The following is a 27,775-nucleotide window of genomic DNA, read 5'->3' as shown; positions in this document are numbered from 1 at the left end:
TTTGGTACTAAACAGAAGTACACAACTCACATATGCATTGTGTGCTAAATCAGTTGAGTTCATGTTGATTTTGTTGGGCTAGAGGGTTGCCTTTGGTTTCCCATGTTTTCCCTACGCCTTTCTAAGGTAGGCTGGCTTAACAGCACTTAATTTAGGGCGTGCAATTTACACAAACTGCACATATAGACAACATATGCAGAGCACAGTAGGCTAGGTCTAGCCTATATGGCCCAGCTGCCTAAAGATAGTGGAGGAACTGTGGAGGTTTTTGAGATTTTCACGTGGCTAAAATTCAGTCACTGAATGCCATCTCGCTATTATTATGGAGCTTTTTATTACATTTTTATTACTGGGGTTGCTGGATAAGCTAGGATTACACTTCCGGTATGGTAGTTTAGGCCTAGCCTGTAAATTAGATTACTTTATGCTTCGATCAAGAGCGTTTGTTAAAAATATTAGCGACCCAATAGGGTCCAACGGTCTTCTTCCAGCTTTTTAAAATTATTTTTTACAATTCAATACGTGCAAATTCAAGATGCTATTTTTTGTCCAAATATTTATTCTTAACTTCAACTCCTGGCCGCCATCTTGTCCCGTAAACAAAGCCAATCAACCTTGCTCTCTTTCGTAGACAAGGTCAATCAGTTAATAGTTTATGAGCTACTGATTTCAGGTGCACATATTAATGTTGATACATTATCACAAGGAAACAGCGCCATGTCTCCAAAGATACAAAATGACTTTCAGTGTTCATTTGTTTTTTTCGTACGTTTGCCACCGTGATGAAACAACTGGCCGGTTGTCCATTGGGAGCTTGCGCATTGGCTACTGGATCTCTACCACCATGGTGAACGTGTTACGTCACAGCTCGAAAGCACGGATGTGTGTGTGTGTGTGTGAGAGAGAGAGAGAGAGAGAGAGGGGGGCAGAGAGGACAGTGTGTGTGTATGTGTGGGCTGAGAGAGGGTGAGAATGGAAGTGTGATCGAAAAAGGTAGAAGAAGTCAAGGAAACAGACAGGAAGAGAGAGAAAGTGTCACGCCTTTGCTCTCAGTGCGCGAATCACACATCCTAAACATTTTCGCGCAAACTTGCAGAGAGTTGTCCTTACCGGCGCGCGGACCGCGCTCGAGGTGAGAACGAGCGAGAGAGAAACGAAATATTTATGTATATCTCCTGGATGGCGGACTCCCGCTTCCCTCGCGCTGGCGGGCCGGGAATCACGCGCCATTGAAGAGGGGGGTGGTGGGTGGAGGTGGGGGTGATAGTGTGCATGCGCTTTGGCTCCACTGCGTGCACACTCGGGTCGGTAGATGTGAGCACAGTGGCGTGGCTCTCGGCCTCCATTTGCCAGTTTGTGTTTATGTTCGAGGGATTCTCCGAGGCCCTTTTAACGGCGACGGCGACGTGCAACAGTTGGAGCTTCGCCGCTGAACGTTACTGTTGCCTCGCTGCGGTCGGCCACGAGGTACCGAAGCGACGCTGAAAGGTGAGGCTTTAGTGAAACCTGCAACTTTTCCAACTTGGTGAGTGGTGGAGCGGGCGGCCTTCCTTCTCCGCGGTGTGTGAGGAAGAAAGAGCTGCTGGTTTAACAACTTAAATTCTTAACGTCGCTTCTTATTGCAGGGAGGGAAATAGTTATACGGGAGTGACGCTGGGAGTTTATATTGTAAACATGGAGGTGATAAGCCGTTTTAGGCTCTCGTTGTGGCGTTTAACACCTTTAGACTTGAAGCATCCGTGTGTCGGCGTGACAATGTGATTAGGAAATTAGAGCAGGGGGGTTAGGACAACAACAAAAAGGGGTTACCTTTATAGTTTCTGGTGTGCCGTTTACCAAGATCATTTCTCTTGGCTTTCAATGTACAAAACGGTGTTCGTGGTTCATCCTTGTTTAAAATGTAGGCCTGTTTTTTCGGCCGTGTCCTGTGCTGGAAGCCCATTGGTCAGTCATACCGAAGTGGTCTCCAGCAAGGCAAAGTCCACTTTTCCCCACAGGGCCACGAGAAATTGTTGAAATGATCTGAGAGCGCCTTTTGATTGTTTATATTTGTAGTATTGGTCTTGTATGGTGTGATGGTGGCTTCAGGGGTTCTTGCGTAGGAGCATTTAACATATAGTTTAAAATAATCTTATTACTCTGTTAAAATGTAGAAATATACGAGTTTTACTTCAGTTTTAGAGACAGAGCAGGTCTTTTAAATGTAGTTTTACATTTTCAACCAAAATAAATAAATTAAAAAAATGCCCAGAGATCATCAGAGCAGCACACATAGCCCAAGGTTGTACATAAATTATGTCCCCCCCATTAAGTTTCTAATTTATTTTTCAGGGAATTTGGGGACAGGATGTGCCTTTCTGAAAAACAAAACAAAAAAAATCTCTTGATCACTGATTTTGTTATTTTTACAGTTTCGTCCTGATGAACACAAAGGGACGTTTTTATGATTCGTGCAGATCAGATGTCTTGAAATTTGGTCTGGTTTGCTTACAAAACATTCAAACAGCCGGCAGTCACAGAAACTAGTCGCCGGAGATCATTTAATTTTGACACGATATCAAGTCTTTACACTTAAGATGAGCTACATTCATCTTGAGTCTTCATTTGATTTCACAGTACTTGTGTCAGCGCCTTGAATAATGCCTGTGTCTTTAAGCAGCCCAGTATATGCTGGACTTGTCATTTGTAACACTTACTGTTGCATCACCCTATAGCGATTAGCCAATTCTCAGTAGCGCTGAACAGAGATCTGCTGAGGTGAACACCAGTATATTTTGTTGTTGTTATTATTGTGTACTTCACCATTTTGTGTATGGTAAACAAACACATCGTCACAATAATAAAGTAGCTGAACACTTTACGAGTCTTTTATCTCTCCATCAGGCCATCTTTGAACATTTTTAGGGACAAAATTGATGAGGCACAGCAGATAAACATCGGCAACTGCCATTGGTTAATGTCTTCTTTTTTCAAGTATCAGTCAGATATCAGTCAACAAGAGCAAAAACCACTGCTCTTTAGATGCATCGGTGCATCCCTGTTTGGTTTATTTAAGTAAACACAAATTTTTAGCCGTCTCTGAGTTGATCGGCACGTTTTGGTTGTAATCATTTCTGAATCCAAAGTCTATACATTTATGGGTGCAGCTTTCCAGGCTCCTCTTTCCTTCCTGCCACTGTTTGTTCTACTTGGATGAGTTCTAATTGCATCCTCTCTGATCATTGTTTATATTATATTTGTTCTTCATTTTGTTTTTCTGTCTTTAAAATTAAATTCTGCTGGTTAGATTGTATCAGTGTAATGCATGTTGTACCTCTGAACGCTGTTATAGCGTACAAATAATGCTGTCTTTTTTTGTTTGTGTGTCAGGTGTCTCATGCAGTGTGATGATCAGAGCCACCGGTGATGTCCGCCTTAGACTCTGAGCTCCCACCCATGGAGGAAAACCAGGCAGTGGAAGGTGAGAAGGGCACCTTGCTTAATGCGCCCTTCTCTGCTCCTCCTGCTTCCATTGCTTCTTCAGCTCCTCCGTTCCTAACCTTGACAAGACCTAATTTCACTAGTGAGACAGTGATTGAGAGCAAAGCTGTCTCCATGGCGAGTAATGATTCCAGCGCTGCTGTTTCTTCACCTGCTGAAGCTAGCCCGGCTAAATCTGCAGTAACATCAGCTTCTACCTTAGAAGGAACTGTTGAAAAAAGCCCAGAAGCCTTGCATATAACATCCGCATCAGATTCCCTAACGTGCACGAAAACAAGCATTGTCAGTATGCCTGAATCAACACCATGGTCATCTGCGTTGCCCGCGACCACATTTGGCAACACGGACATGGAAAAAGACTTTCCTGCGGTGCTGACCTTCAAAGGTGTCAGTGTCGTTTTGGAAAACAACAACGTGTGGAAGCAGTTCTACAAGTGTGGGACCGAGATGATTCTCACTAAGCAGGGCCGACGCATGTTCCCATACTGCCGATACCGCTTGACTGGCCTGGATCCCAATCAGCAGTACAGTCTGGTCCTGTCCATAGTCCCATCGGGTCAGCACAGGTACCGCTGGAGTGCATCCAGATGGGAAGTCACCGGGCGAGCAGAATATCAAAACCAAGGTCTGATCCGAGCATTTTTACACCATTACTCACCCTGTCGCGGCTCAGATTGGATGAACAGCTTGGTGTCCTTCTACAAGCTCAAACTGACCAATAACTCCCAAGACCAGGATGGTCATATAGTCTTACACTCCATGCATCGCTACATTCCTAGTCTTCACATAATACCTGTTCCCGATGGAGGCATGCCCACAGCTGACAAGCCTGTAGTTATGGGACATGAAAGCATGACCTTTACTTTTCCACAAACTGAATTTATGGCTGTGACGACGTATCAGAACTTTCGGATTACCCAGCTGAAAATTAATCACAACCCATTTGCAAAGGGCTTTAGGGAGGACGGGAACAACCCCCGTCTGAACAGAATCGCTAGAGAGGCTCAAGCTATTGTGAAGACGGAATACCAGCCCACTGTGATCGAACCCACCAAACCCAGTGAAAACCAGGAGGAGGTACTGGATCTGAGGTGGGTTTTGTGTTGTTTCTTCCTTTGTTTTAACATTGGCAAATTGCTGTATTGTCACACCAAAAAAGTGAGAAATGTGTTTTTTGTATTGACACGCTGTTACTAACTGTTATACTTTTATGTAAGTGTTATACTTTTGTGTTGTTGTGATGGAGTCTAGGTAATTATAAGTGCAGGAGTAACTGAACATCCAGAAATCCTACATGATCAAACGGATCACTTAAAAAAACAACTAAGCTGACCAACCGCTTTGTTAGTTACACTTTGTTAGTACTGGGTTGGACTCCCTTTATCCTTCAGAACTGCCTTAATTCTTCATGGCAGCAAGGTACTGGAAACATTCCTCAGAAATTTTGGTCTGGTCTCAGAAATTGGCATGATGGTATCACGTATAGCCCCTTTCTACTAGTACCTACTCGGGTCGGTTCGGCTTGGCACACCTCAACTTGTTTTTTGGGGTTTTTCATTAGGTGCTAGCATCTAGTACCAGGTATATTTTTTTTAGTACCTACTCTGCCGGGGATCCGAGCAGTCTGAGGTGATTAAAAATATGACGTCAACAGACTGCATGCAACCAGCTGGCCCGTCAGTGACATTGTTCAGTGAGTCATGAGGGTGTCTCCTTCATGAAAATGCAAACCATTATTTTTTTAAACTTGACAATGAGGGAAATGGCTACACAAAAAACACCCTGGTTCCTAAGTCTGCCAAAAAGACATACACCAAACAGCGGGTATGCCATTGCTTCAACGTCCTCCTTTGTAGTGGCATTCGTGTAGCATACAAATGACATCATGGGACTTTTGGCCGCATTGCTGCAACGACCACACGCACATTAGATGGTACTCAAATGTAATGGAAAACAACCAAAACAGAGTCGAGTCGAGCCGTGTCAAGCCTAGTAGGTGCTAGTGGAAAAGGGCTAATAGTTGCTGCAGATTTATCTGCTGCACATCCACCCAAATTTGCTCTGCTGGATTGCGATCTGGTCATTGCTGAGTCCACTGAATTACAGTGAACTCACTGTCATGTTCAAGAAACTAGTCTGAGATGATTTGTGACCTACGGCGGCCCTGCTCTGCTCAGAAAAAAAATCCCCAGACCGTTACACCACCATCAGGAGCGGTGACAATTATCAGACCAGGCAATGTTTTTCTGGGCTTCTAGTGTCCAGTTGGCAGTCAGTGTGTTGTGCTTCAAGGTTTGACATGTCATGCATTCAGTGATGCTCTTCTGCATGTTGGCTTCCTGTCAGTTTAAAGCAGTCTTTCCATTCTCCTCTGACCTTTGACATCATTGAGGCATTTTCTACCCATAGAGCTGACACTCACTGGATTATTTTCTCTTTTTTGGGCCAGTCTCTATAAATCCTAGAGTTAGAGATGTGGGGAAATTCTCTGTAGGTCAGTATTTTCTGAAATACTCAAACCAGCCATTCTGGCACCAACAACCATGCCACATTCAAAGTCAAAGTCACTTTTCTTCCCCATTCTGACGCTTGGTTTGAACTTCCAGTGGGTAGACTTGACCATTTCCACATGCCTGCCATGCAATTGGCTGTTTAGCTGTTTGTGTTACTGAGCAGGTTCACCCAATGAAGTCGCCGATGAGTCTATAAACTGATAGTGTGTGTGTTACATAGAATACACCACAGTGGAACAGCACGCGGTGAATCGCTGCAAAAAACGACTGCAGCGTATAAACTCAGAATATTTGCACAAGTTCTGATTCATTTATTTTGCACCTCTTCAAATTTAATTGAGGGAATACTTCATATAATAATACAAATATTGCAGTTGTCTGAATTCAATATAAAAGTATAATAATCAGAACATTTTTGCAAGCTGTTTGTATTGGATTGCATGCATTATTAATTTCTTACTTGACTGCCTCATTAGGTGTAGGAATTTGTGAAATTGCCAGTTAAACAGCTGGAAATAGCTTATTAAAATGCCACTGCCACATGCTGCTCCATCTCAAATGAAAGGATTTTGCACTGAGATCATGATTAAATCCACTTGTTTGGTGTCAATAACCAATATTAACTTTTATGTGTCTTACAGTGCAAACAGTCAAAATGACTCTGCGTCTCTATCAAATGTGCAAGAGACCCGATTGGTACTGAAGCCCATAATGTCTAAACCTGCTAGAAAAGATGAACCATATGTCCCCTGCATAAGAGGCAAACATGCTCTTGGTGAACTTGTGCTTGTTGCACCCAAGCAAGAAAGCGCTGCCACCAGTGTAGCCCCTGAGGTGCAGCAGGGCTTAAAAGTATGGATGTCATCTAAAGCAAGATCTGTGACTGCTAATTCCTCAACATCTACCCCTGGATCATCACCTCGATTCTGTAAGAGGAGGAAGAGGATGAACAGACGTTGGGCAAATTCCCGGGGAAGAGAGTGTAAAACTGCAGCAGCCTCCTCCACAGTCGTCCACAGCCCATCACTGACAGGCGCTATGCAACCGGAGATGGATGATATAGAAGGCCTGCTGTTTGTGTCGTTCACCTCAAAGGTAAAACACTGAAAGTGATTGCATTGGATGCTCGGAGCACATCGGCATGTCTCCAGAGGGTGTAGTTTCATTTAATAAAGGGAGGGGTGGTTCCTTCAACATTCCACCTGGTATCAAATAAATCTTTAAGCTTTAATGCTCTTTTATGTCACAGCAAGCTCTTGAGGTTCATGTCAGGAACAAGATGGTCAGTACCTCATCGTCAGCATCTCCAGCTTCCCTAACAACCCCGGCACCACCGACACAAACAAACGACCAATGTGAGGATTTTCTTTCTTTCTTTCTTTCCTTTTCTTCAGTTGATTAAACTATGGAATAAATATTTTTGTGCCTTTTTTATTAAAACCCAGTTTTTCTTTAAATATTATTTTGGAATCTGTGATCTACATTTTTAATGTTGTTTGCCCGAATCTAAAATTGTATCTGTGGTGTTGACAGTGGACGTGAATCCAGAGACCGATGAGGAGAAGATGGCTCGTCTCGAGACTGCGCTGCTGAATGAGCTCAGAGTCCACAAACACAGACAAGTTATCCATCCTGTCTTGCAGGAGGGTGAGTATACAATGCGCATAGTCTGTCAAGTAGTTACAAAAGTTTTATAAAATAAACTAAAGCACAAGAAAACCAACCCAAAACACTCTCACTGTTTTTGCCGTTTCTCTCAGTGGGCTTGAAGTTGAGTTCCTTAGACCTCACTATGTCCATTGACCTGCAGTATTTGGGTGTTTCCCTCCCACTACCACCTCCAGAACACAGCAAGACCACCACTGTGTCTCCTGGTGGTAAGTTGGGCTGAATCTTTGACGGTTTGTGCATGTTTGATCGAGGTCCTTCGATTGCTTCTTTTGCACAATATCTTATGAGCAATTTGTCGTATGCTGTGGTCATAGTAAGAAAATAGGTGGACACAGAATAGGTAAACTTTTGTTGAGTTTTACTTGTTTTATGTAGTCCAAGTATTGCAGAAAACTAATCAACGTGAGACTGTCGGAAAAGTGCTTTAAATGGTACAGCCCATTCATAATATTTCATCTAAACTTCATGCTCAGCAGGTTTGTGCATGTTTGGTAAGGTGTCTGTAGGCTGATAGTAATGTGACAAGTGCAGTGGTCGAGAGCAGTTTCTTCCAGACACATTTTTTAAAAAATCTTCTGATATTGTAAAAGTTATACATTCCTTTGCTTCATCTTAACTGAACTGAACTGAACTACTGTAATGCACTGTATGCCGGAGTTAGTCAATCATCTCTTGCCCATTTACAATTAGTCCAAAATGCTGCAGCCAGATTCTTGACTGGAAAAAGAGAGATCTTATTACTCCAGTTTTAGCAGTTTTGCACTGGCTCCCTCTGCATGACAGAATCCAGTCTTAAAAAGTGATAGAAATATTTAAAAGGTCATTAAGGCCCGCCTCTCGATAGCTCCTGCTCATCCCACAGTTAAAGCTTATTCCAAAGGAAGCTCATGGCTTTGCTGTTGTTGTACCAAAACTCTGGAATGACCTCCCAGATGACCTGATCCGCTGTGACTGTTTTTAAGTCTTCTGTCAAACTTTTGGAAACTGCTGATTTCTGGAACTGTGATTGGACGATTAGTTGCTGTTGGGTTATTTCATGTAAAAACTCTGAATGCGTTTTGCAGTATGTTTTCAGGAACCCGTTTATTGTATGTTATTTTAGTGTAAATCAGGCTTTTAAAGGGGTTTTAAATTTTTTAATGTGCTGTGCTCCTCTCCTCACCCCCGAACCGGTTACGGCAGACAGCTGTCCCTCTCTGAGCCTGGTTCTGCCGGAGTTTCTTCCTGTTTAAAGGGAGTTTTTCCTTCCCACTTTCGCCAAGTGCTTGCTCATAAGACAACATCTAATTGTTCCAGGTTTCTATCTTTTATTATAGAGTCTTTTAGGGCTGTTCAGTATAACGATATATATCGGATGACGATATAAAAACGTCTATCGTTTCATTTTACACTATCGTTTGTTTCGTGGTGTCGCAAAATAAACTGTTTACGGCAATATTTTTTTACCGTTTTGATGGTCACTGTAGTGGCTATATTACTTTCTTAAAGTTCTCTCTTTCTCTTATATTTAATATAACCACACTACGGACGGACAAGTGCCTGTTTTTATGCGTTGTGGTTAGCAACAACGACGGTAACACCATCGCGTGTCCACTTGTTTATGTTCCACATAAACCTTTCACAATAAAGCTCAAGATCCTGTTGAGACTTTTCAAAATAAACTGAATCGCGTGAAAGAGCTTCACGCCTTTTAGGAAAGCTTGCACTAGCTTCAAAGCAGACTAACTCAGTTCATATTGACTAACTTTGGGAATTGGTGTGCCATGGATGGCTGTATCCTTCGATTTAAAGCAAGTTTGATTCACGTGTCTGATTGCAATACACTGGTGAAGCGCTTAGTGCTGCTGGTCACTTATTAGGAGAATTTAGTAACGTATTGAAAACCGAAGCATGGAAAGTCTCCCAGTCTTAACTAGAGATCTATTTTTAAAATACTGAGTGTGGCCTTAAGATTTGGTGTGTTGAATTTAGCTGCTTTTCTGTTTCTTTCCAGTAAAGTAAAGAACTTTAGACGTGATCACATGCAGCGTCATTGTAAGAGGTTGTTTTAACAGCTTTATTGGAATGAATTAAACTCACAAAAATACAAAAAGCACCATTTCCCCGGGTGCTTATCGGTACTCCTGTAATAAGGAGTCGGGTACTGACTGGAATTTTAAACATCCTCTGTACCCTTCACTAGCTTCGAACATTCAAGCCAAAGTGACGACAGCCATCACTGGTGACGTCGGCTGCTATGACGCAGAGACCGAACAGCTAGTTGGAAATCTCAGATTCTTTTTTAGGGGTTGAGATTTATTGTGTGGGTTTTCAAAGGGTGTGTGTAATATGAGGTTGCAGATCTTTCTTGATGAGTTTGTCAGTCATGCCACATTAAACCTTTGCATAATGTCAAGACAGAAGTGATTAGGTGATGGATCTTGGGTGGTCAGATAAGAAAAGAAGCTGAACTTGAAGGAGTACAATTTTCTCTTCAGCAAAGAGAATAAAATTGGCATCAAATTCTGATTAAAATTTGAGTTTCTGCTGCAGAACTCAGGCCGGCATTGTTAAAATATAATAGTGTGCTGTGACCTGTAACTAAAGGCATTATGTTTGTTGCACAGATGAGGCACTACCCTTCATCTCCAGAACGGGAAAGACAAGTGACATGACGAAAATAAAGGGGTGGAAAAACAAGTTCGTAAAAGGCAAGGAAACATCTTCTTCCAACGGTGAAGGTAAGGGCTGCTCATCATATTGTTCCTGCAGTGTTCCTTTTATCATGCCGTGGGATTAGTGTAGTCATTCTAATTACCAAAAGATTAACTGAGCTGAAACCAGCTGAAAGTACTTGTGTCTGATTCATTATTCTTCCTCAATAAATTAAAGTCTCTTTCTTCTTTCTCTCAAAAAGGATTACAAAAGAACCTCTCTGCCTTCTGCAGCAACATGTTGGATGAGTACTTGGAAAGCGAAGCTCAGCAAATCAGCGAGCGCGCCGCTGCTTTCTCTACAAACCCAGAGGGCTCGGTGTCCTATCAGCTGCCCGCTAAAAGCGCCAGCTATGTAAAGACCCTGGACAGCGTTCTCAAGCATCGAAAGGCTCCTTCGAAATTCCCAGTGGGGGCCAACAGGCCTTGTCCCCTATCCCACAAACCACTGCTCTACTCTGCTCTGACATCACCTGCTCCTCCGCTGACCACGCCAGCAGCCCCCCATCAAGCAGGAGCTAAGTTCACATACCAGGCTGCGTCCTCGCTGAGGCATCCAAGTGATGCTCGTGGTTCTAGTAATACCCAGAATCAGGGAGTTTCACAGAGGTAAGGATATGTGTTAAATTTTGTCACATTTGATCACATTTTTTGTGTTCTGAATTTGATTGGCTACTGGTGTGGCTAAAGGTTATTTGAGTTGAGAATCGATACTTTGTTGCAATAGTAAGAATTTATAATTCCTCTAAGGTGACATTTCTCGTAAAATAGATACAACAAAACCAAAGATTTTTCATTTCAAAATGGAAAAAATGATGATCACTGATACTGACTTTTTGTATTTGTATTTATGAAAGCCTTCTAAGTATACTGATTTACTGTAGTTAAGTACAGTGTTTTGTACGTAACTACAGTACAGGTTTAGAATTAGTTGATGCTTTTCAAAACCTAGCTGCAAGTTTTATGCAAGTTTTATCATATTTGTCTTGGTACCAGCTTAAAGTGAATTTCAACTCTCCACCTGCACACTCAGGACTTTCTTTTGTGACTTTAATGCACTTTAAATTATTCTTCAATTTATCCACCAAAAGCTTTTTACCCCTCAGCCGTAAAAAGCCGATGGGATATTGTTGTCACCCTGACGGTTGGGTGGGTGGTGTGGACACCCAAGTTTGTGAACAGGATAACTCAAGAACTAGTCTACGTAGGATTTTCAAACCATACCATAGGTGAATCTACTAAAAGTCCCAGAGGAGTTTGAATCTCTGTGACCTTGGCCTGAAGGTCAAAGTTAGAGGTCAATTTTTCTATTTAAAAAAAGGAAAAAAAAAAAGAAGGAAGTCACCTAGGATTGGGACTTTTCCATTAGTACCTACTAGAATCGACTCACCACAACTCGACTCGACAATCAAGTACCACCTAATTTGTATGGTCGACACTCTCATGACTCATCGAATGATGCCACTGACCAGGCAATCGGTGGCATGCAGTCTGACGATGTCACATTTTAGTACCTGCGTGGTTCACTTGGAACTCCGGCCGAGCAGGTACTATTTTAGTACTTGGTACCAGGTACTATGACCTAATGGAAAACCCTGAAAACTGTGGCGAACCGTGGTGAGTCGATCGGAGTAGGTACTAATGGAAAAAGGGGCTTATTAGGAGGGGTAGCAACAACCGAGAAGTAGCACTGGCAGTTATCAGTATTTTTTCCACTAGTTGTTTATTAGTTGTTATTGAGTTTCATAAAACTACTGCGTTATAGTAGCCTGTTTTCAAACAATGTAGAATCCATATTATCTTAATTAAAATTGTATTTATAGAAATATAAGTAATAAAATTAATAGAAAGAGGGGAAAAAACGAAATGTTACATTGTGAGTCATAAAATTATTTTGCACTTTTTCAGTCCATTCACTTTTTTTTATCAGTTTGTTTGGGTGGTTATGCAACTTTATTTTTTTCAATCAAAGGTTATAATTCTCATTTCCTTCTCACCCATACTGTAGTTTTTGGGTTATCTAAATCCAGCCACATCCAGTGAAAATGACTGCAGTTATTGATCGTGTAACCCCCTTTTCCCCGCTACATTGGCGGGCATATACATAGTATTCCTTGCTTTGTAATTAGTCCTGTAACTGTTTTCCTACAGCTGTTTATAATTTGATTTTGCTTCACATCAGTACATCTTTTTAATGAACAATTCTTATCTGCTCATTTCATGTTTCTTCCTCAGGTTGTCAGAGATGAGCTTTGGTCAGAACCAGGGGCCGATGTACAAACCTTCGGGGCTCACCAAGTTCCAGCACAAGCTGCTGGAAATGGAGACGGCAACTTTGAACCAGGGCCTCAGCAGAACACAGCTGACTACAGAGAGGCTGTCAGCTGCTCTGACTGTAGTACTGACAAAACAGGTATGTAGCATGTGTGTCCTCTGCAGGAAGTGTAGGAATGTCATGGGCTGGCATGTCAGTGATGACTTCATTCTGTAGTGATGATTTTAAAAGTCACACTAGCTTTTATAATATCAAATATAAAGGGGGTAGAAAACTGATGTTACATTAAAAGAAAAGCACACATAATGATTTTTCAAACTCTTTTTCATGTCTCTCACTTCTCATTTTAATCAGATGCAGCCCAGCCAGATCTTGAAAGCACCCCCTTCTCCAAATAGAGTTGCTGGACCTGAATGTGGTCAAGACTTCTGCAGACTCGGCTGTGTGTGTTCCAGTCTGCAGTACCTGAACAGAGACCATCTCCACTGCAGGCGGCCTGAATGCATGTTTGGCTGTGCCTGCTTCAAACGCAAGATCACTAAGCAGATGTCCACAGGGGAGAGCGAAGAACATCCTGTTTACTGTAAGATCGAGTTCAAGTTATTTCAGTATCATTTGTGTGTTGTTGAAGATTTTTTCCCTGATTCTGACCGCAGTCTTTTAGAGTCATGACTTTCTTTGCTCAGTTTGGTCACAAGTGTTAATGAGATACTTTTTGCCCTCCCCAGCGATGACTAATATGGAACACGTGGTCCAGCCTCGCCAAGGCTTGCATGCTAATAAACTGTGGAAGCCTAACGGCAGTGATGAGGATCCAGAAGCAGTTTTTATTCCAAAAATTGCACCCCTCTATGTGGTTACACCAAAGGTCCAAAAACGCAACAGTTTATTTCCACAACCGGTAAAATAAAATTGCTTTTCAACAGCTGTTTTGTTTGGGGTTTTTTTTATTAAATTTTCAGTCACTAGTTAAAACTGCTGATGCTGAAGATGATTATTTTGCCATATTAATAATTGCTAAGTTCATCAATTGCAAAAAACAAAAGAAAGAAGTTTTTCTTTGTATTTGTTTACAATTTGTCCTGTAATCTCATTGAAAAGAGACTCAAATCCTGATTGCAGATTCGGGAAGAAGATAAGGATCCAGTGTATAAATATTTGGAGAGCATGATGACATGTGCTCGTGTAAGAGAGTTCAATAGCAAGCCTCCTCCTCAAGTCACCATAGAGCCCAAGATCTTTGCACCAAACGCCCCAACAAAACCACAAAAAACCACTGACAAGTACTACAGCACTTTACCAACTGTTAACAAAGCAGGTAAGAAAAATAGCTGCACTGTAGTGAAGCGGGATATTAAAGGTGTTTGTAGTTGTTTAAAAACATATTTCCCTGTAACCTCCAGGTGAAAACGCATCTCAGGAAACTGCATGTAGTGAAGTAGGAGCAAGGAAGCAAATACAGATCCAGTCAGTGTGTCGGTGGCAGAACGACCAGAGGATGATCCTGGAGGCTTTGTGTCAGCGGATGAATCATGATCAGCTTTCCCAACGTTTCTACATTGGTCCTTACCGCATCCGGCCAATCAGCAAGATCATTATGCGGAAGCCCAGCGGCTCCATCGTCACCTACCAGGTACTGAAGATTTGGGTATAGACTATTAGAAAGGGTTACCCACGGGATTGTGAAATCATGTTTTGATGCCTAAAGTCAGGAGCAGTTGTATTTAGTTGTATTAGGCAATACAAATAGTATGTGCAGCTACTAGTTACAGAAGGCTATGTCTGCTTACACCTTACCATGCCTATAATAATGCTAATTTGAACCCTTAATGCTGTTTAAATGGATGAGTTGTTGAAAAAAAAAAATCAGTCTTTACAGTTTGGGTGTAGTTAGCTACAGAAACAAAAATGTATTTATTTTTTGGGCCTTTTTACGGTTTTATTTGAAAGGGTACAGTGAAGAGTGACAGGAAAGCAGAGGGCGAGAGAGATGGGAAAACATGTCGGATTCGAACCCGGGCCAGCCACTCTCAGTCATGCAGCATATGGTCGCCTGCTAATTCCACTGAGCTAAGTGGGCGACTGTTGTTGTGATTTGGTGCAATATAAATAGAATTGAACTGATTCTGCTTTAAAGTCGGACATTTTAACATCGGCATCTATGGAGTTTGACCAGCTTTGGAAGATGGCTTCATTTGGCCCTTGTGGGTACTGCTGTTTGGGCACTTCCCATGTTGCAGTGGCTTCCTCAGTGGCTGCTATCTGTTGGGTGTCTAATAATCCTGCCTTTGACTGTTGGAACATTTGTCCTCACTTTCTTTGCTTTGTTGCTTTTTCGTGTGATGACGTGATGTACGGCGTTCTCAACAGTTTCCAATATGACAAAGTTTTGTACTGTTGTTTTTTTTTTTATAGGTGCAGATTAGCAAACCATCAAAAGCCAGTGATTGTGATGATGATGATGAATGTGACAGTGATGAGGAAATGCATACCAGTAAAGGCCTTGATGAGAACACTGATGCAGAGGAGGAAGATGGCCAAATCGAAGAGCCGCAGATGTGGTTTGGAGTGACACCCTTTCTGAGTGGAGTGATGCCTGCTGGCACGCTGAGAGCCGAGAGAAAACCTGCTGGCTGCCAAGCACCTGGACTTATACAGGTAAGGGCTTTGTAAAGTTGGATCAAATACATCCATGTGCCTGGGAATTTTTAAATTCTCCATTAGAGATTGTCACTAGAAAAAAATTGCACTGAGGTTTGGATGTTGAAGGGGGGGGAAATGAGATTTGCATTCAGTAATTGGATTTATCCTTTGGAAAAGATAACAGTTTGTGGCTATTTAAGGACTAACTAAGACAGAGGTACACCAGCTGAAATATACAGATACTTTCTAAAATATACATATGCATTCCTTCCTCTGCAGGTAAACGGCAAATCCTACAATCAGGCCAGACTGCAGCTTGGAAAGATGGGATCTTTGCATCCAGCTAACCGCCTTGCTGCCTACGTCACAGGACGACTAAATGCTTCAGTTGATATTCCTCAGAAAAATTCTCAGAAGTCAGACTCTGCACATAAAACCAGCACTCCAAAGACTGGGACCGTAAAAGTTGCAAGCTCATTAGTCAGTCCAAATATTGCTGCAAGGAAAACTACTGATCTGAAGACCCCAACGCCGTCACCAGGTAAGGTTGTCTCTCTGTTGCTAGACTACAGCAGAGGCACTTTGTTTTACATACCTGATCTGCTTTATTCAAAACTACCACATCCTAAATGTGCTGCCTATGAATCTCCTGCTCTTCCTTCCCTTTTTCTGACTTTCAAGTGAAAATCAGAATTCATTTAAAAATCACATACAAAGCCTTAAATGCTTCAGGTCCTTTTTCTGCAGCAGTGCTAGAGCTGACTGTGCTTTTGAGGTTGTAGCGGCTAAATTTTGAAACTCACTTCCTTAACCCCTCAAGTCGGTTAAATCAGTGGTTTGCCTTTTGACTGCTGAAAACTCATTTTAGCTTTTCCTTGGTTCATCACCCATTCCTGTAATTCACACCGAATACTTGCATGTAAGTGTGTGTGCATATAAACCATTGGAGATAATATGCACGATGTTTGTTTTTATTCAAACTGTGAAGCAATTTGTAACTGCGTGCTTAAGATATTCACGATCTTTATCATCGTCTTAAAGGACAGGACGCTTAAAAAGCAGGACTGTCTGTTTGGAAAGGCTCTTAGTAAATGTGGTTTTTCACGTGTTATAGCTGAGCATAATCTGAAACAGTTTTTAGTATAGTCATGTGAAAAAAGTGTGCCACTTTTCTTTCTGAGATTTAGTGCATAATAAAACATTTGATTCTTACCAGGCTCTAAAATTCTGAAATAACACCTCACATGAATAGCAGAAAAGTGTGTGAAAAGCTAAGTACACCCCATCATACTTGAACTTGAAGTAATTGATCTCTGTGTGTCTCTACCAGTATCTCACATTGATGTGGAGGAATTTTTTACCCGACTTGTTTTTACAGTGTTGCTTCAGTTCAGGATTCATTTATGCACAGCTCTCTTAAGTTCCCATCACAGCGATCCAATCCTGTTGAGGTCTAGACTTTGACTGGGTCAGCGCAACACCTTGATTCTTTTGTTTTCAGTCATTCTGTTGTAAATTGCAATGCTGGGGATCATTGTCCTGTTGCATGACTCAGTTTTGGCTGAGTTTTAGCTGTCAGACAAATGGCCTCACGTTTGACTCTGGAATACTTTGGTATACAGAGAAGTTCAGGGTTGACTCAGTGACTCCAAAGCACTCAGGTCCTGTGTAGAGATGGGAATTGATAAGAATTTAGCAATTCTGATTCCTTATTGATTCTCATTGGCTCCACTTTGAGAGTCACCACCATCTCTAAGCAGCGTTCCAAAGACATTACATTCATGCAAATTAATTACATGCTGAGTGTTCAAATCTTTGTGAATTTTGGAGATATTTGTTGTGATCAGTGTTGGTGTCATTATTTTAAAGAAAAGTAATTATTGCATATATTACACAGAACACTTTTCTTAAAAGTAATGCAGTATGTTACTTAATTACACCCACGATAAAAACAGTCGTTATACTACTCGTTACGTTGCTTTCATGTTACTCTGTAAGATGATCTGAAACACACTGTCTCATAATTGCCATTTAAAAATATAAACATACAGGCTACAACCCCACACACCAACACAAGTGCCTATCCCGATGAGGGCAAGTGTGATCTTTCTCTTAGTATTTAGGTATGTACACAAAGCCGACAGCACAAGTCAAAGATGAAAACCCGTACAGATTTTAAAGCGGTTGTCATGGTGATTCTACTGTAGAAACATGAACCAGTAGAAACTGAGGTCATCAGTTTGTTGCCTGTTGAAGTTCAGCAGCGGTTTCACCGCAAATGACGGCTGACTTTATCACGGTGCTGTTCTGGGGTCAGCGTTTACTCAGCTTTAGCGTACTCTGGATTCTTGGCTAACTTAGTGTTAGCATGCTGTCTGTGGAGGTGGTTGCGGAGAGTCAACGTTGTGTTAACAGTAGGGCTGCCACAAACGATTATTTTGATAGTCGACTAGTCACCGATTATTTTTGCGATTAGTCGACTAATCAGATCATGCATCCATTGGATGTAAAATGTACAGCTTATTGCACCAGCATGCGTCTGCTCTTATATAACTATCATTAGCTTACAGCTTGAAGTGTTTAAGGTATGTGCTAACTAAAAATAAAGACAAGATGATAGTTTATTACACTTTTAATGAAATTTGCAGATTGTTTCAGTGAAGTTTAATAAACTCAGCCGTCTGCTCCTTGCTATCTAAAATATAACAGGACACCGGAGTATATTCTCGAGCATCTCACACTTCTGATAATCAGTTGTCTGCTTGACGTTTATTCATCTGTGCAAAAACTATAACTTTATTTCTCACCCAAACCAATTTACTCAGGAACAAATAAAATACTAAAAAAAAAGCCAAACAATATCATTTTTAAGTTATCTAAGTGATTTCTATATCATGTTTAACCTGAGTAGCGAAAGACAGCGGTGAGTTTGAAAACGATTTGCCGAGTCCGGTGTTCTCACCGACTCTAATGAGCCTAGAAACCCGGCTCGCTATGGAGCTGGTGGGTAACAGACATCTCCGAAAACGTCGGAGCGCTTTTGAAAATATGTGGTGTCTTGATAGACTGAGCAGATATTTGAGGTTTACACAGCTACATTCTCACCTGAAAATATGTTAAACGTTTATTTTGTGACCCAGAAAGAATAATGAGAGTAATATTAAAACTAACTAGCTGCCGCCATTGTTGACAACTGCGCTGGGCGCGCTATGAATTCTGGGACACAGTTTCTTCTTCTTCGGGTTTAACGGCAGCTGGCATCCTTGTACATGCAGTGCTGCCATCTTCTGTTTCAGTCCGTTATTACACTCTTAAATACTACTACTTATTCCTGCGTACAAAGCTTCAAACCACGCGTCGACTATTAAATTAGTCGTCGACGATTTTAATAGTCGACGTAATCGTGACTAGTCGACTAATCGTGGCAGCCCTAGTTAACAGCATGATGCAGTTGTTTCTGTCCTGGAGCAGTCTCCACTTTACCATCATTCCCTCATCCTTTTGTGCAATAAAAATAAAATTAATGTCCATATCCACTATTTTCCAGTTCTCTACAAGAACTGATTTTCGATTCCAATTCCTAGTCATGTCACTGCAAACAATAGCAAATTACCACCCCTACACCACCGTGCTTGACAGTTGGTATTTGGTTTAGGCTAAATGTGGTGCTGTGGTTTATGACAATCAGCATCTCCACTTTGATCTTTCCATTCCCATTGTTCCTAAATCTTGTGGTTTGTTCAGATGCAACTTCACAAACTTGAGCTGTGCTGCCATGTTCTTTTTAGAGAGAAAATCCTTTCTCCCCACAACCCTCCCAAACAAGCCATACTTGTTCAGTATTTGTTGTACTGTCATGAACTACTTGGGTTATTTGCAGTTTCTCCGATCATTGCACAGTCTGACCTTAGGGTGACTTTTCTGAGATATCTACTCCTGCAAAGATTGACAGCTGTCTTTGATGTTTTCTACTTGTAAATAATCATTCTCACTGTAGAGTCATGGTCTTTTAAGCCATCAGAGACTGATGGTTCTCTAAGGTCATTGCTGATGTCTTTCCTCCTTGGAATTGTGAATATGTTAGACCTGCAAACTACCAAACGTTCTGCTTTTATAGAGGTGCTCAACCTTGCTGATGATCAGTTAATAAAGTGCCTTTGGTTATCAGCAACTGGCCTCTTCTCTCAGTTTCCGTTGAAGCAGTAAAAGAGTCCTTAGGCTTTTTTAGACTTAGTTTTTCACACATTGCTTTTCCTTCTTACCTTAATTTTTGTTAAATAAATAATAGGACAGTGTAAGATGTCATCTGGGGTTGTATTTACATAATTTTAGGATGTAGTAAGGACCAGATGATTTGTTAAAGCATTAGAATTGATAGAAGGTAGATGAACCTCAAGAAGTGACATTAACTTAATCAAACAGAATAGAAGTAAACATGTATCACTAAAAACACAGTTATATTAAAATAATGTATATATTATCATAGGGCTGTGCGATATGACCAAAATCTCATATCCCGATATTAAGACATCTATCGTCCGATAACGATATAAATCACAAAAATGTAACATTTTCTGTAAATTCTGTGAATGTCGGGCAGCTCGACTTGCGTGAAGTGTTTCCAGCTGGGCGTCGTGTACCTGGAGTGAGTGTTTTAACTGATGCATGAAACGATACATTTTTAGACACAAGTTGTAACGGCCGCCGTTTTCTTTGTGAGTATTTATTACACAGCGTGCTGCGGGGAAAAGCCTGTTCTAACGTTTGAGTCTAAGGTTTATTTTTTAGCACCTGACGGCTCTTTTTTGCTTCTCATCCGTAAATACTCTGCATCTTTCACGTGATTCAGTTTATTTTGAAAAGTCTCAACAGGATCTTGAGCTTTATTGTGAAAGGTTTATGTGGAAAATAAACAAGCGGACACGAGGTGGTTTTACCGTCGTTGTTGCTAACGACAACGCATAAAAACAAGCGCTTGTCCGTCTGTAGTGTGGTTATATTAAATATAAGAGAAAGAGAGAACTTTAGGAAATTAATATAGCCACTACAGTGACCATCAAAATAATGAAAAAATATTGCCGTAAACAGTTTATTTTGCGACACCACGAAACAAACGATAGCGTAAAATGAAACGATAGACGTTTTTCTATCGTCATCCGATATATATCGTTATATCGAACAGCCTTATATTATCATCTCATCATGCTGAACTAGTTTTTTTTTTTTTTTTTCAGTTCTCTTATTCCATCCATGCCTTCAGAGCAAGGGACGCATCTCATTGGGGCAACAGTCACAGAAATCATCCAACATCAGCTCTGTCCAATCACTTTCCTCAGGCCAGCACAACTCAGACACTTCCTTCCAGAGCAGCTCCTCATCCTCACCTGTCTCCCTCACCGTCTCACAATCACTGAAAAGCCCCAGCTTTTTAGGAGAGAGTGGAACCTATTCTTTCAGGATCTGCCCTCCGTCCAACCAGGGCACCGGAGGACAGAAGCTACCTGGTGTTTCCCTGCCCGGGGGCTTTACCCTCATTCAGCTCCCAGTGCCCGGAGCTGATGGAGCAGCACAACAGTCAGGACATCTAAACGCATCAAACATGGCGAACAATGATGTCCTGTTACAAAAAGACAGTGCAGCTGGGTGTCCTGCTGTGGACACAGTGAACGCAGTCAAGAGCTCTTTAAGCAGCAAATTAGCAGAGCCCAGCTCTTCCCCTGAGCTGGTTTGTGATGGGAAGATCCCATCAGACGAGGGCGATGAGGCCAACAGCAAGCAGGCAGAATCAAACCTAGACATCGCTTCAGAAGACACAAGCTCCTACTCATCAGACAGTGAAGGAGAGGGAGATGAAGATGTAAGTTTGAGAATTACAGTTTACTTATTTTTTTATTTTCTTTAGTGCTTAGTGATTTATTTTAATGGAAGATCAACTGTAAGTTGACAATGGTTTATTATAAATGGAAAGGAAAAAAACAGGTGTCAGCTCATAGAAACAAATCAGTCCAACTTTAAATACATGTAAAATTGAAACTGGGTGCAAAAATTCAAATTGGTTCATCTTTAACTCTAATCATAAAAACACTAAATTGCTTTAGAAAATATGAAAAAGTAGTCTGCATAATCCTGACATTGTTTTAAAAAGCTCATCATGAATGATGTCTTCAGGATGAGATGGTGGATGTTGAGACTGTAGAAGAAGCGAAACAACAGATGGCCATTGCTAAACTGAAGAAAGCTGTTTCCAAGGAAGTACTGCAATCACGGTAATAAAAAATTAACATGTGGATGTTGAAATTAAAGCATAAAATTGTTATTTACTGTCAAAGCTGAAATTTGTTTATCATCATTTAGAGATTCCAGAGAAGATTTGGGATCATTTCTGGAACTCGACTCCCAGGTAAGACAAGCGCCAGCTTAGACCGTCATATTTAATTGCCCTCACTTTATTTAGATATAGTAGGAACACAGTTCTTTGCATCATAAGGCAGTATGTATAGTGTGTTTTGAGTGTTCACTGTGTCTCCCCCAGGATCTAAATGAATGTGGTGAGACAAAAAACAAAAGGAGGCGCGAGAACCACACAGTGCTAGAACGGCTGAGAAGATCGGAACAGCGAAACCTCTTCGATAAACTCCAGTCTGTCCTACGGAGTGACCCAAGAGCTCCCAGGCTCCGCCTCCTGTCATTGGTCAGTTCTGCATACTGCATTTTTCCTTCTGGTTAGCTAAAGTGGAAACTCCAAGAAAACTAATGGGAAAATGTAATTCCACTAAAGGTTGTGTGCACTTTCTACTACTTTTTAATACTTTTTATCACAATTACAATGTCATGTTCTCATTAAGCATCCAAATAAAAATTTTGTGACCAAACCAAGACAGCAGAGTGCCAGAAAGTTGGCACAGATACTACCACAGTATTTGCATCAGACTACATACTTGAAAACTTTTAAAGATACATTTAAATTTGAGTTCCTCTCAATGGAAAAACATGTGGGTGTTTTCACACCTATAGTTTGTTTCATCTGGTATGAATCAGTTCGAGTTTGTAAACTTGTAAACTGTTGCTAGCACATACAGACCTTTGCATATATATGTAGCACCGTCCTGCATCGAGACTACAAAGCTACGTGCCCCCCCCCGTACTGTACACCTGGGTAGTTGGATCACGTTCACACCATAAACTGACTGCTCTGGGTTTAATTTTGAACAGTACCATGATTACTGTGTTCACACCTGTGCACAGTCCAACCACAACAAGGGGGAAACAAACCAGAGTTTGATGTAAACACACTGAACGCCATAGGTGTGAAAACACCATAAGATCAGATCTCAGGCTGTCCCCTTCATCTTATGCCACCAACATGAGAAAACAAATCCCACAACTGTCACATTTAGATTCAGAAGCCACTACAGTCTGATAAACTGAAAGGAATACATGGGCCGCACATGAGGTCACAGAGCACAAATAAAAATAAGAGTAAAGGAAGCTTGCAGAGAAAAAATTATATGGCGATTTAGTTAATTAATTTTACTCGGTCAAATTGTCCGAAAATATGACACACTTGCATTTTAGTTTTTACATTATTCAAACATTTTTAAAGATCAGTTTTACAGTGAAGTCTTTTTAGTTTAGGGGTTTTTTTTTGGTTTTTTGTTTGTTTGTTTTTAGTAGCCCATATTCAGCAAAAAGAAAGTTCTCTTTTAATCTGTACTCAAACTTGTTTAAAAGGTCAAACATTTGTTTGTTTGCACCCTTCCTGATTTTCTCTGTTTTTGTATGTTTTTCACACTTAAATGTTTTAGATCACAAAAGAAATTTAAATATTAGACAAAGATAAGACAAGTAAACACAAGATGCCATTTCTAAATAAAGGTGTTTATTATTATTATTAAGGGGGGGGAAAATGTAAACCTACATGGCCCAAGAAATAACTGTGGTAATCACATCTTTGGAAGGCTGCGTTCAATTCCTCTCGCCACACCCAGGCCTGATAACTGCCACAACTGTTCTTAATCATGAAATCACTTAAATAGAACCCGTGTGACAAAGCGGAGAAGACCAAAAGATCCTCAAAAGCCAGACATCATGCCATGATCCAAGGAAGTTCAGGAACAAATGAGCAATAATTGAGATCTCGCAGTCTGGAAAAGGTTCGAAAGCCATTTCTAAAGCTGTGGGACTCCAGCGAAGCACAGTGAGAACCATTATACACAAATGGTAAACCTTCCAAGGAATGGCCAGCCAACCAAAATTACTCCAAGAGCGCAGGGACGACTTATCCAAGCTTTTGCTGAGTAAAAGAAACATAAAGGGTCATCTTAGTTTTGCCGGGAAACGTCTTGATGATCCCCAAGACTTTTGAAAAATACTCTGTGGACTGTATTTATTATTGTGCTATCTACTGTACAATATAAAGCGCCTTGAGGCGACTTTTGTTGTGATTTGGCGCTATATAAATAAAATTGAATTGAATTGAATTGAATAAGACATCAGTTGAACTCTTTGGAAGGTGTGTATCCAATTGTATCCAGCATTATATCCAGCATTTCAGAAAAGGACCTAGAAGACTTGCTGTGGTAAATGGAGCCATAAATTCTGCCGTCAACCAAAACATCCTGAAGGAGAATGTCCAGGCAGCTGTTCGAGACCTCAAGCTGAAGCGCACATGGGTTCTGCAGTAGGACAATGATCCAAAACACACCAGCAATACCACCTCTGATTGACTTAAGAAAGACAAAATGGAGACTTTGGAGTGGCCGAGCCAAAGTCCTGACCTGAATCCGATTGAGATGCTGTGGCATGACCCTAAAAAGGCGACTCATGCTCAAAAACCCTCCAATGTGGCTGAATTACAACAATTCTGCAAAGATGAGTGGGCCAAAATTTCTCCACAGCGCTGTAAAAGACTCATTGCCAATTACTGCAAACGCTTGATTGTTGTTGCTGTGCTAAGGCTGGGCCACCAAGTTATTAGGTCTAGGGGGGCCAATCGCTTTTTCACTGATCTGTAGGTGTGAATTTTTGGCCTCACCGTCAACACTCGTTTTTGCCATTTTGTGTTTTTTAGGCCCTGAAAGAAATTCAGAGCCTGGTTAGGACCTCCAAACATCTAGAAGAGACAAAGAAGATGCTGACGCAGATACAGTTGGGCTATGTAGAGAGACTCTCTCAGTTGTCTGGTATGTACACTCTGTATTAATGCACCTTTTCTTGCCCTGTATTGGTTTTTGTACTGTTTGAATGCACCGAGTTTGTATAGAGAATAACTCAAAGCTTGCTATCCAGCACTTGTGTACGACATCCTGCTCTTGTGTCAACATAGAGACTTGATCGCCAGCAGATCTGCTTTCCTCAGTTGTCACTAATTTTCTGACCAAAACATTTAGGACATTTCAACTAACAGACATGTAGTAAGTAATATGTGCATGCATGCTTCACTCCCTGTGCTGAAGTTTTGTTTTTCTTTCTGTTTTTTTCAATTAAAATTTTTTTAGGGAAGTCTCAAAATGTGGTCAGGCACAAACTAATGGAGGTGTGCGAAAAACAGAAAAGGAAAGAGAAGACGGTGAAGTGGACGCCTTTCTTTTCCCACCTGCTACAGTCCAGAGCTGCTTTGCTACAAGCCACTGCTCCCCAGTCTAATCCCACAGCCTCATCTTCAGTACAGCCTGACCTCAGGGCTCCTTCTCAGGCTAACACAGCCACAACTCCACACAATTTAAAAACTATGATAACCCTGCTCCAGCCTCTCCCGCGAAAAGCTCCAACTGAATCCTCTGCAAAGACAGCTATATCTAAACTTCTGCCTCTGCTGGTATCCTCTCCAGCCCAGGTTGTCAATGCTGCACCACGTTCCCAGGTGAAAATTGAGCAAGGTGACCATGTGGCCTCAGTCCAAGAAAACAAGTCTCCATCAAACTTAGAAGTCAAACAGAAAGCTTCTGGAGAGCCAGACCAGGCTACTGGTTCCCACATTTCCAGTTCCCAAACAGATCAGCAGTCTCAAGACCCGCCCGGTAAAGCTTCACCTCAGGTTCCCACAGCCAAAGAAGGAGCCTCACCTGTATCCCCAACAGCTAACTACACCAGCACCAAGGTTCACACTCCAAAGCCTCTGGCTCTTCCTCTTATTCGCTCCAAGACTGGCAGGCTCATACTTCCCTCATGTCTGAAACCAAGTAAGCACTTTGATCAGTTAATACACCCAATTTAAATTATCTTCCATTTAAATGTGTTACTATAATATTATTGCATATGTTTGTGTACTTTTTTTATCTTACAGTTGGCCAAGGCTTCTATACACTCATGGTCATGAAACCCAGGGAAAATGAAGAGGAGGGTGATGCTAGCTCTTCAGCTAAGATGAAGCTAATTGAGCCATCAGACACTACCATATCTGCATCGGACCCGCCTTTGGATTCAGAAACCGGGCATAACCTAGAGAGCAAAACGGCATCTTCAGATTCCGATTCGAAGGGTTCTGGTGTAATTTCCCCCCAGGCTGAGCTTGCCACCATTAACAAACCAATGTTTGTGCCTTCAGTGGATCTTAAAGCTACAGAAAACAACAGTGAGGGCAGCACAGGTGCAGGCATGAGCACAACTCTTCCAGCTGCCCGCTTGAAGTTTAATCGTGTGTGTTCTGTCAAGTCCAAGGCCGATCCAAGCCTTCCAGAAGCCCGTCGAGGCAGGGGCAGGCCTCGAAGGAACCCTGCAAGTACTGCTGTAGGTGAAAAGGAAAAGTGTAGTGTGATAGAAGAGACCAGTAAATGTGTCAGCAAAGGTGAAATATCTGTGCTGCTTGAAGAGAAACAAAGTGAAAAAATTACTTTGGAAGAGACCAAGATGGAAGCTGAGGACCTCGCAGGCAATGTCGGTAAAGTAGCAGATATTCCTGTGCCAGTCAAACGACCCAGAGGAAGGCCTCCGAAAAGAAAGTCGGCACCAGTTAAGCGTCCTGCAAGTAGTCCCCTCAGATCCAGCTCTGAGAGACTTAAATGCAGTCCCTCCGCTAAGGCAACTGAAAGCCCTACTACCAAGACGTCGAGGCCTTTAACACGCGGTGCTTTAGGAAAGGACTTCCCCAGCGCAAAGAAACGGTCCTGGATAGACGTAGAAAAAGAACTGGAACCTGACCTAGAATTTGCATAGTTGTAACTAACGTCCTTTCACTACAAAAACTAATCTACGCTCTGAGAGTCTCACACTGAAATCTCACTCATGACTAAAGATGTCTTCACACGTGAACTCTGGACTCAGAACGGAGCCTTTGTGAAAGTCGTCTCTTCCCACATGTACTACACGGCAGGAGGCGGTTTGCTTCAGACACCTTCTCATTGTTAGGTTTAAGTGAAGGTGCTGCATGGGACCATGCAGGTAAGGGGGGCATCCACCTGCCCTCTATGCTATTCTCACATGGGCACAGTCGGATAAAGCAGTCTTTGTTCTGGGAATCTGGATGTAAAAGACTAATGTGTGTAAATGACCTAAGGATACAGCATCTTTTTCTAGCATCATCTTCACAGAGTTACTTGAAGTTTCTCTGCTTTCTGCTCGAGTCACGTGGGTCAATGAAAGTGTCACCAAATGTGCCTGTCTGAAAAAGCCAAAGGATCGGGGTCACGGATAATAACTGCTGCTCTTTTCTGAACTCAGTGGACTTCTTTCATAATGTAGAGAAAGGCTGATTTTTTTTTTTATTTTTTTTTTATATAAATGATAAAATGGCATTAAGAGACCTGCTGAATGTATTCATGAAATGAATCAGTTTTGATATCAATGTTTTCCAGCAATGAATGATCTTTAAATATTACCAACTTTCAGGTGGGGTATCGAGATGTATTTGAATTATGTTTAACTTTGAGCGATTCTTCACTGAACTCTCTTATGCAAAATGAAACTATACAGATATGTTCTGCGACCCAGCATTTTAAGCCTTACAATGTAAGCTAAGTGTCTGTTCCAGGCTGGGTGATGCACAGCTTTAACTCTATCACGTCTTAACAGGTGTCATTTTTCGGTGGGTGCTAGATAACGTGTTACTAATCTGTTACTAATGTGGTAAAGCTCATCAGTAGTTGCACTTTAAATGTTTTTTTTGGTAGAAATCACCCGTGTTGTCTCCTGTTTGCATTAACCTGTAACATAACACATTAAATCCGCATTATAAAGTCATCTTTGAATAAGTCGGTACACACATAAACCTGATGTTTTGGAAGCAATGCAAGACGCGTAGCTGTGGTAGTCGTGTACCTAATGTAAATAGATTCTGTGAATGTTGTAGTTTTTTAATTGCATAACAGTTTGTCTTTGGATGATTTCGAAACACTGGTTATCTTGCCTCAGTCTGAGTGAATTCAATGCATTTATTGTCCCATCCTTCACTTAAAATACCACCATTTTTGCTTTGTTTGATGTCTTCAAGCCAAAATGTGGCTGATTTCATGTGAATGGCGATGTAACAGCATTTCTTCTTGGAAATAAAACAGTTTGTGTTC

The 27,775-nt window shown here is 41.5% G+C and overlaps 1 protein-coding gene across 4 annotated transcripts; it reads left to right on the top strand.

Moving 5' to 3' along the window:
• Positions 1-931: 931 nt before the first annotated feature.
• On the top strand, positions 932-27,775 carry magl (MAX dimerization protein MGA-like). Of its 4 annotated transcripts, none has more exons than XM_039599180.1 (22): positions 932-1,132; positions 3,370-4,571; positions 6,635-7,088; positions 7,243-7,348; positions 7,527-7,640; positions 7,754-7,870; positions 10,271-10,384; positions 10,561-10,966; positions 12,593-12,770; positions 12,987-13,215; positions 13,361-13,533; positions 13,755-13,950; positions 14,036-14,265; positions 15,048-15,290; positions 15,555-15,816; positions 20,510-21,132; positions 21,444-21,541; positions 21,630-21,675; positions 21,808-21,966; positions 24,346-24,457; positions 24,773-25,456; positions 25,561-27,775. In XM_039599180.1, the coding sequence occupies exons 2-22, from the start codon at positions 3,406-3,408 to the stop codon at positions 26,427-26,429; spliced, it is 6,579 nt and encodes a 2,192-aa protein (XP_039455114.1). In that variant the 5' UTR covers positions 932-1,132; positions 3,370-3,405; the 3' UTR covers positions 26,430-27,775. The 4 variants fall into 4 exon arrangements, with proteins under 4 accessions (XP_039455114.1, XP_031610918.2, XP_039455113.1 ...); XM_031755058.2 differs by having other exon boundaries at positions 932-1,488; XM_039599179.1 differs by having other exon boundaries at positions 932-1,525.

This window comes from Oreochromis aureus, linkage group 15, assembly GCF_013358895.1.
Source record: "Oreochromis aureus strain Israel breed Guangdong linkage group 15, ZZ_aureus, whole genome shotgun sequence".
NCBI lineage: Eukaryota > Metazoa > Chordata > Actinopteri > Cichliformes > Cichlidae > Oreochromis > Oreochromis aureus.
Note: the sequence above shows the minus strand (reverse complement) of the source record. Positions and strands in the feature narration are given on the sequence as shown.

What these genes read in the sequence shown, in the direction of transcription:
- magl (XM_039599180.1), top strand. Translation starts at nt 3,406, where the DNA reads ATGTCCGCCTTAGACTCTGAGCTCCCACCCATGGAGGAAAACCAGGCA. An exon ending in GACACAAACAAACGACCAAT is followed by an intron (nt 7,349 to 7,526) that starts GTGAGGATTTTC and finishes TGGTGTTGACAG; the next exon opens with TGGACGTGAATCCAGAGACC. An exon ending in CGAAGAACATCCTGTTTACT is followed by an intron (nt 13,216 to 13,360) that starts GTAAGATCGAGT and finishes TGCCCTCCCCAG; the next exon opens with CGATGACTAATATGGAACAC.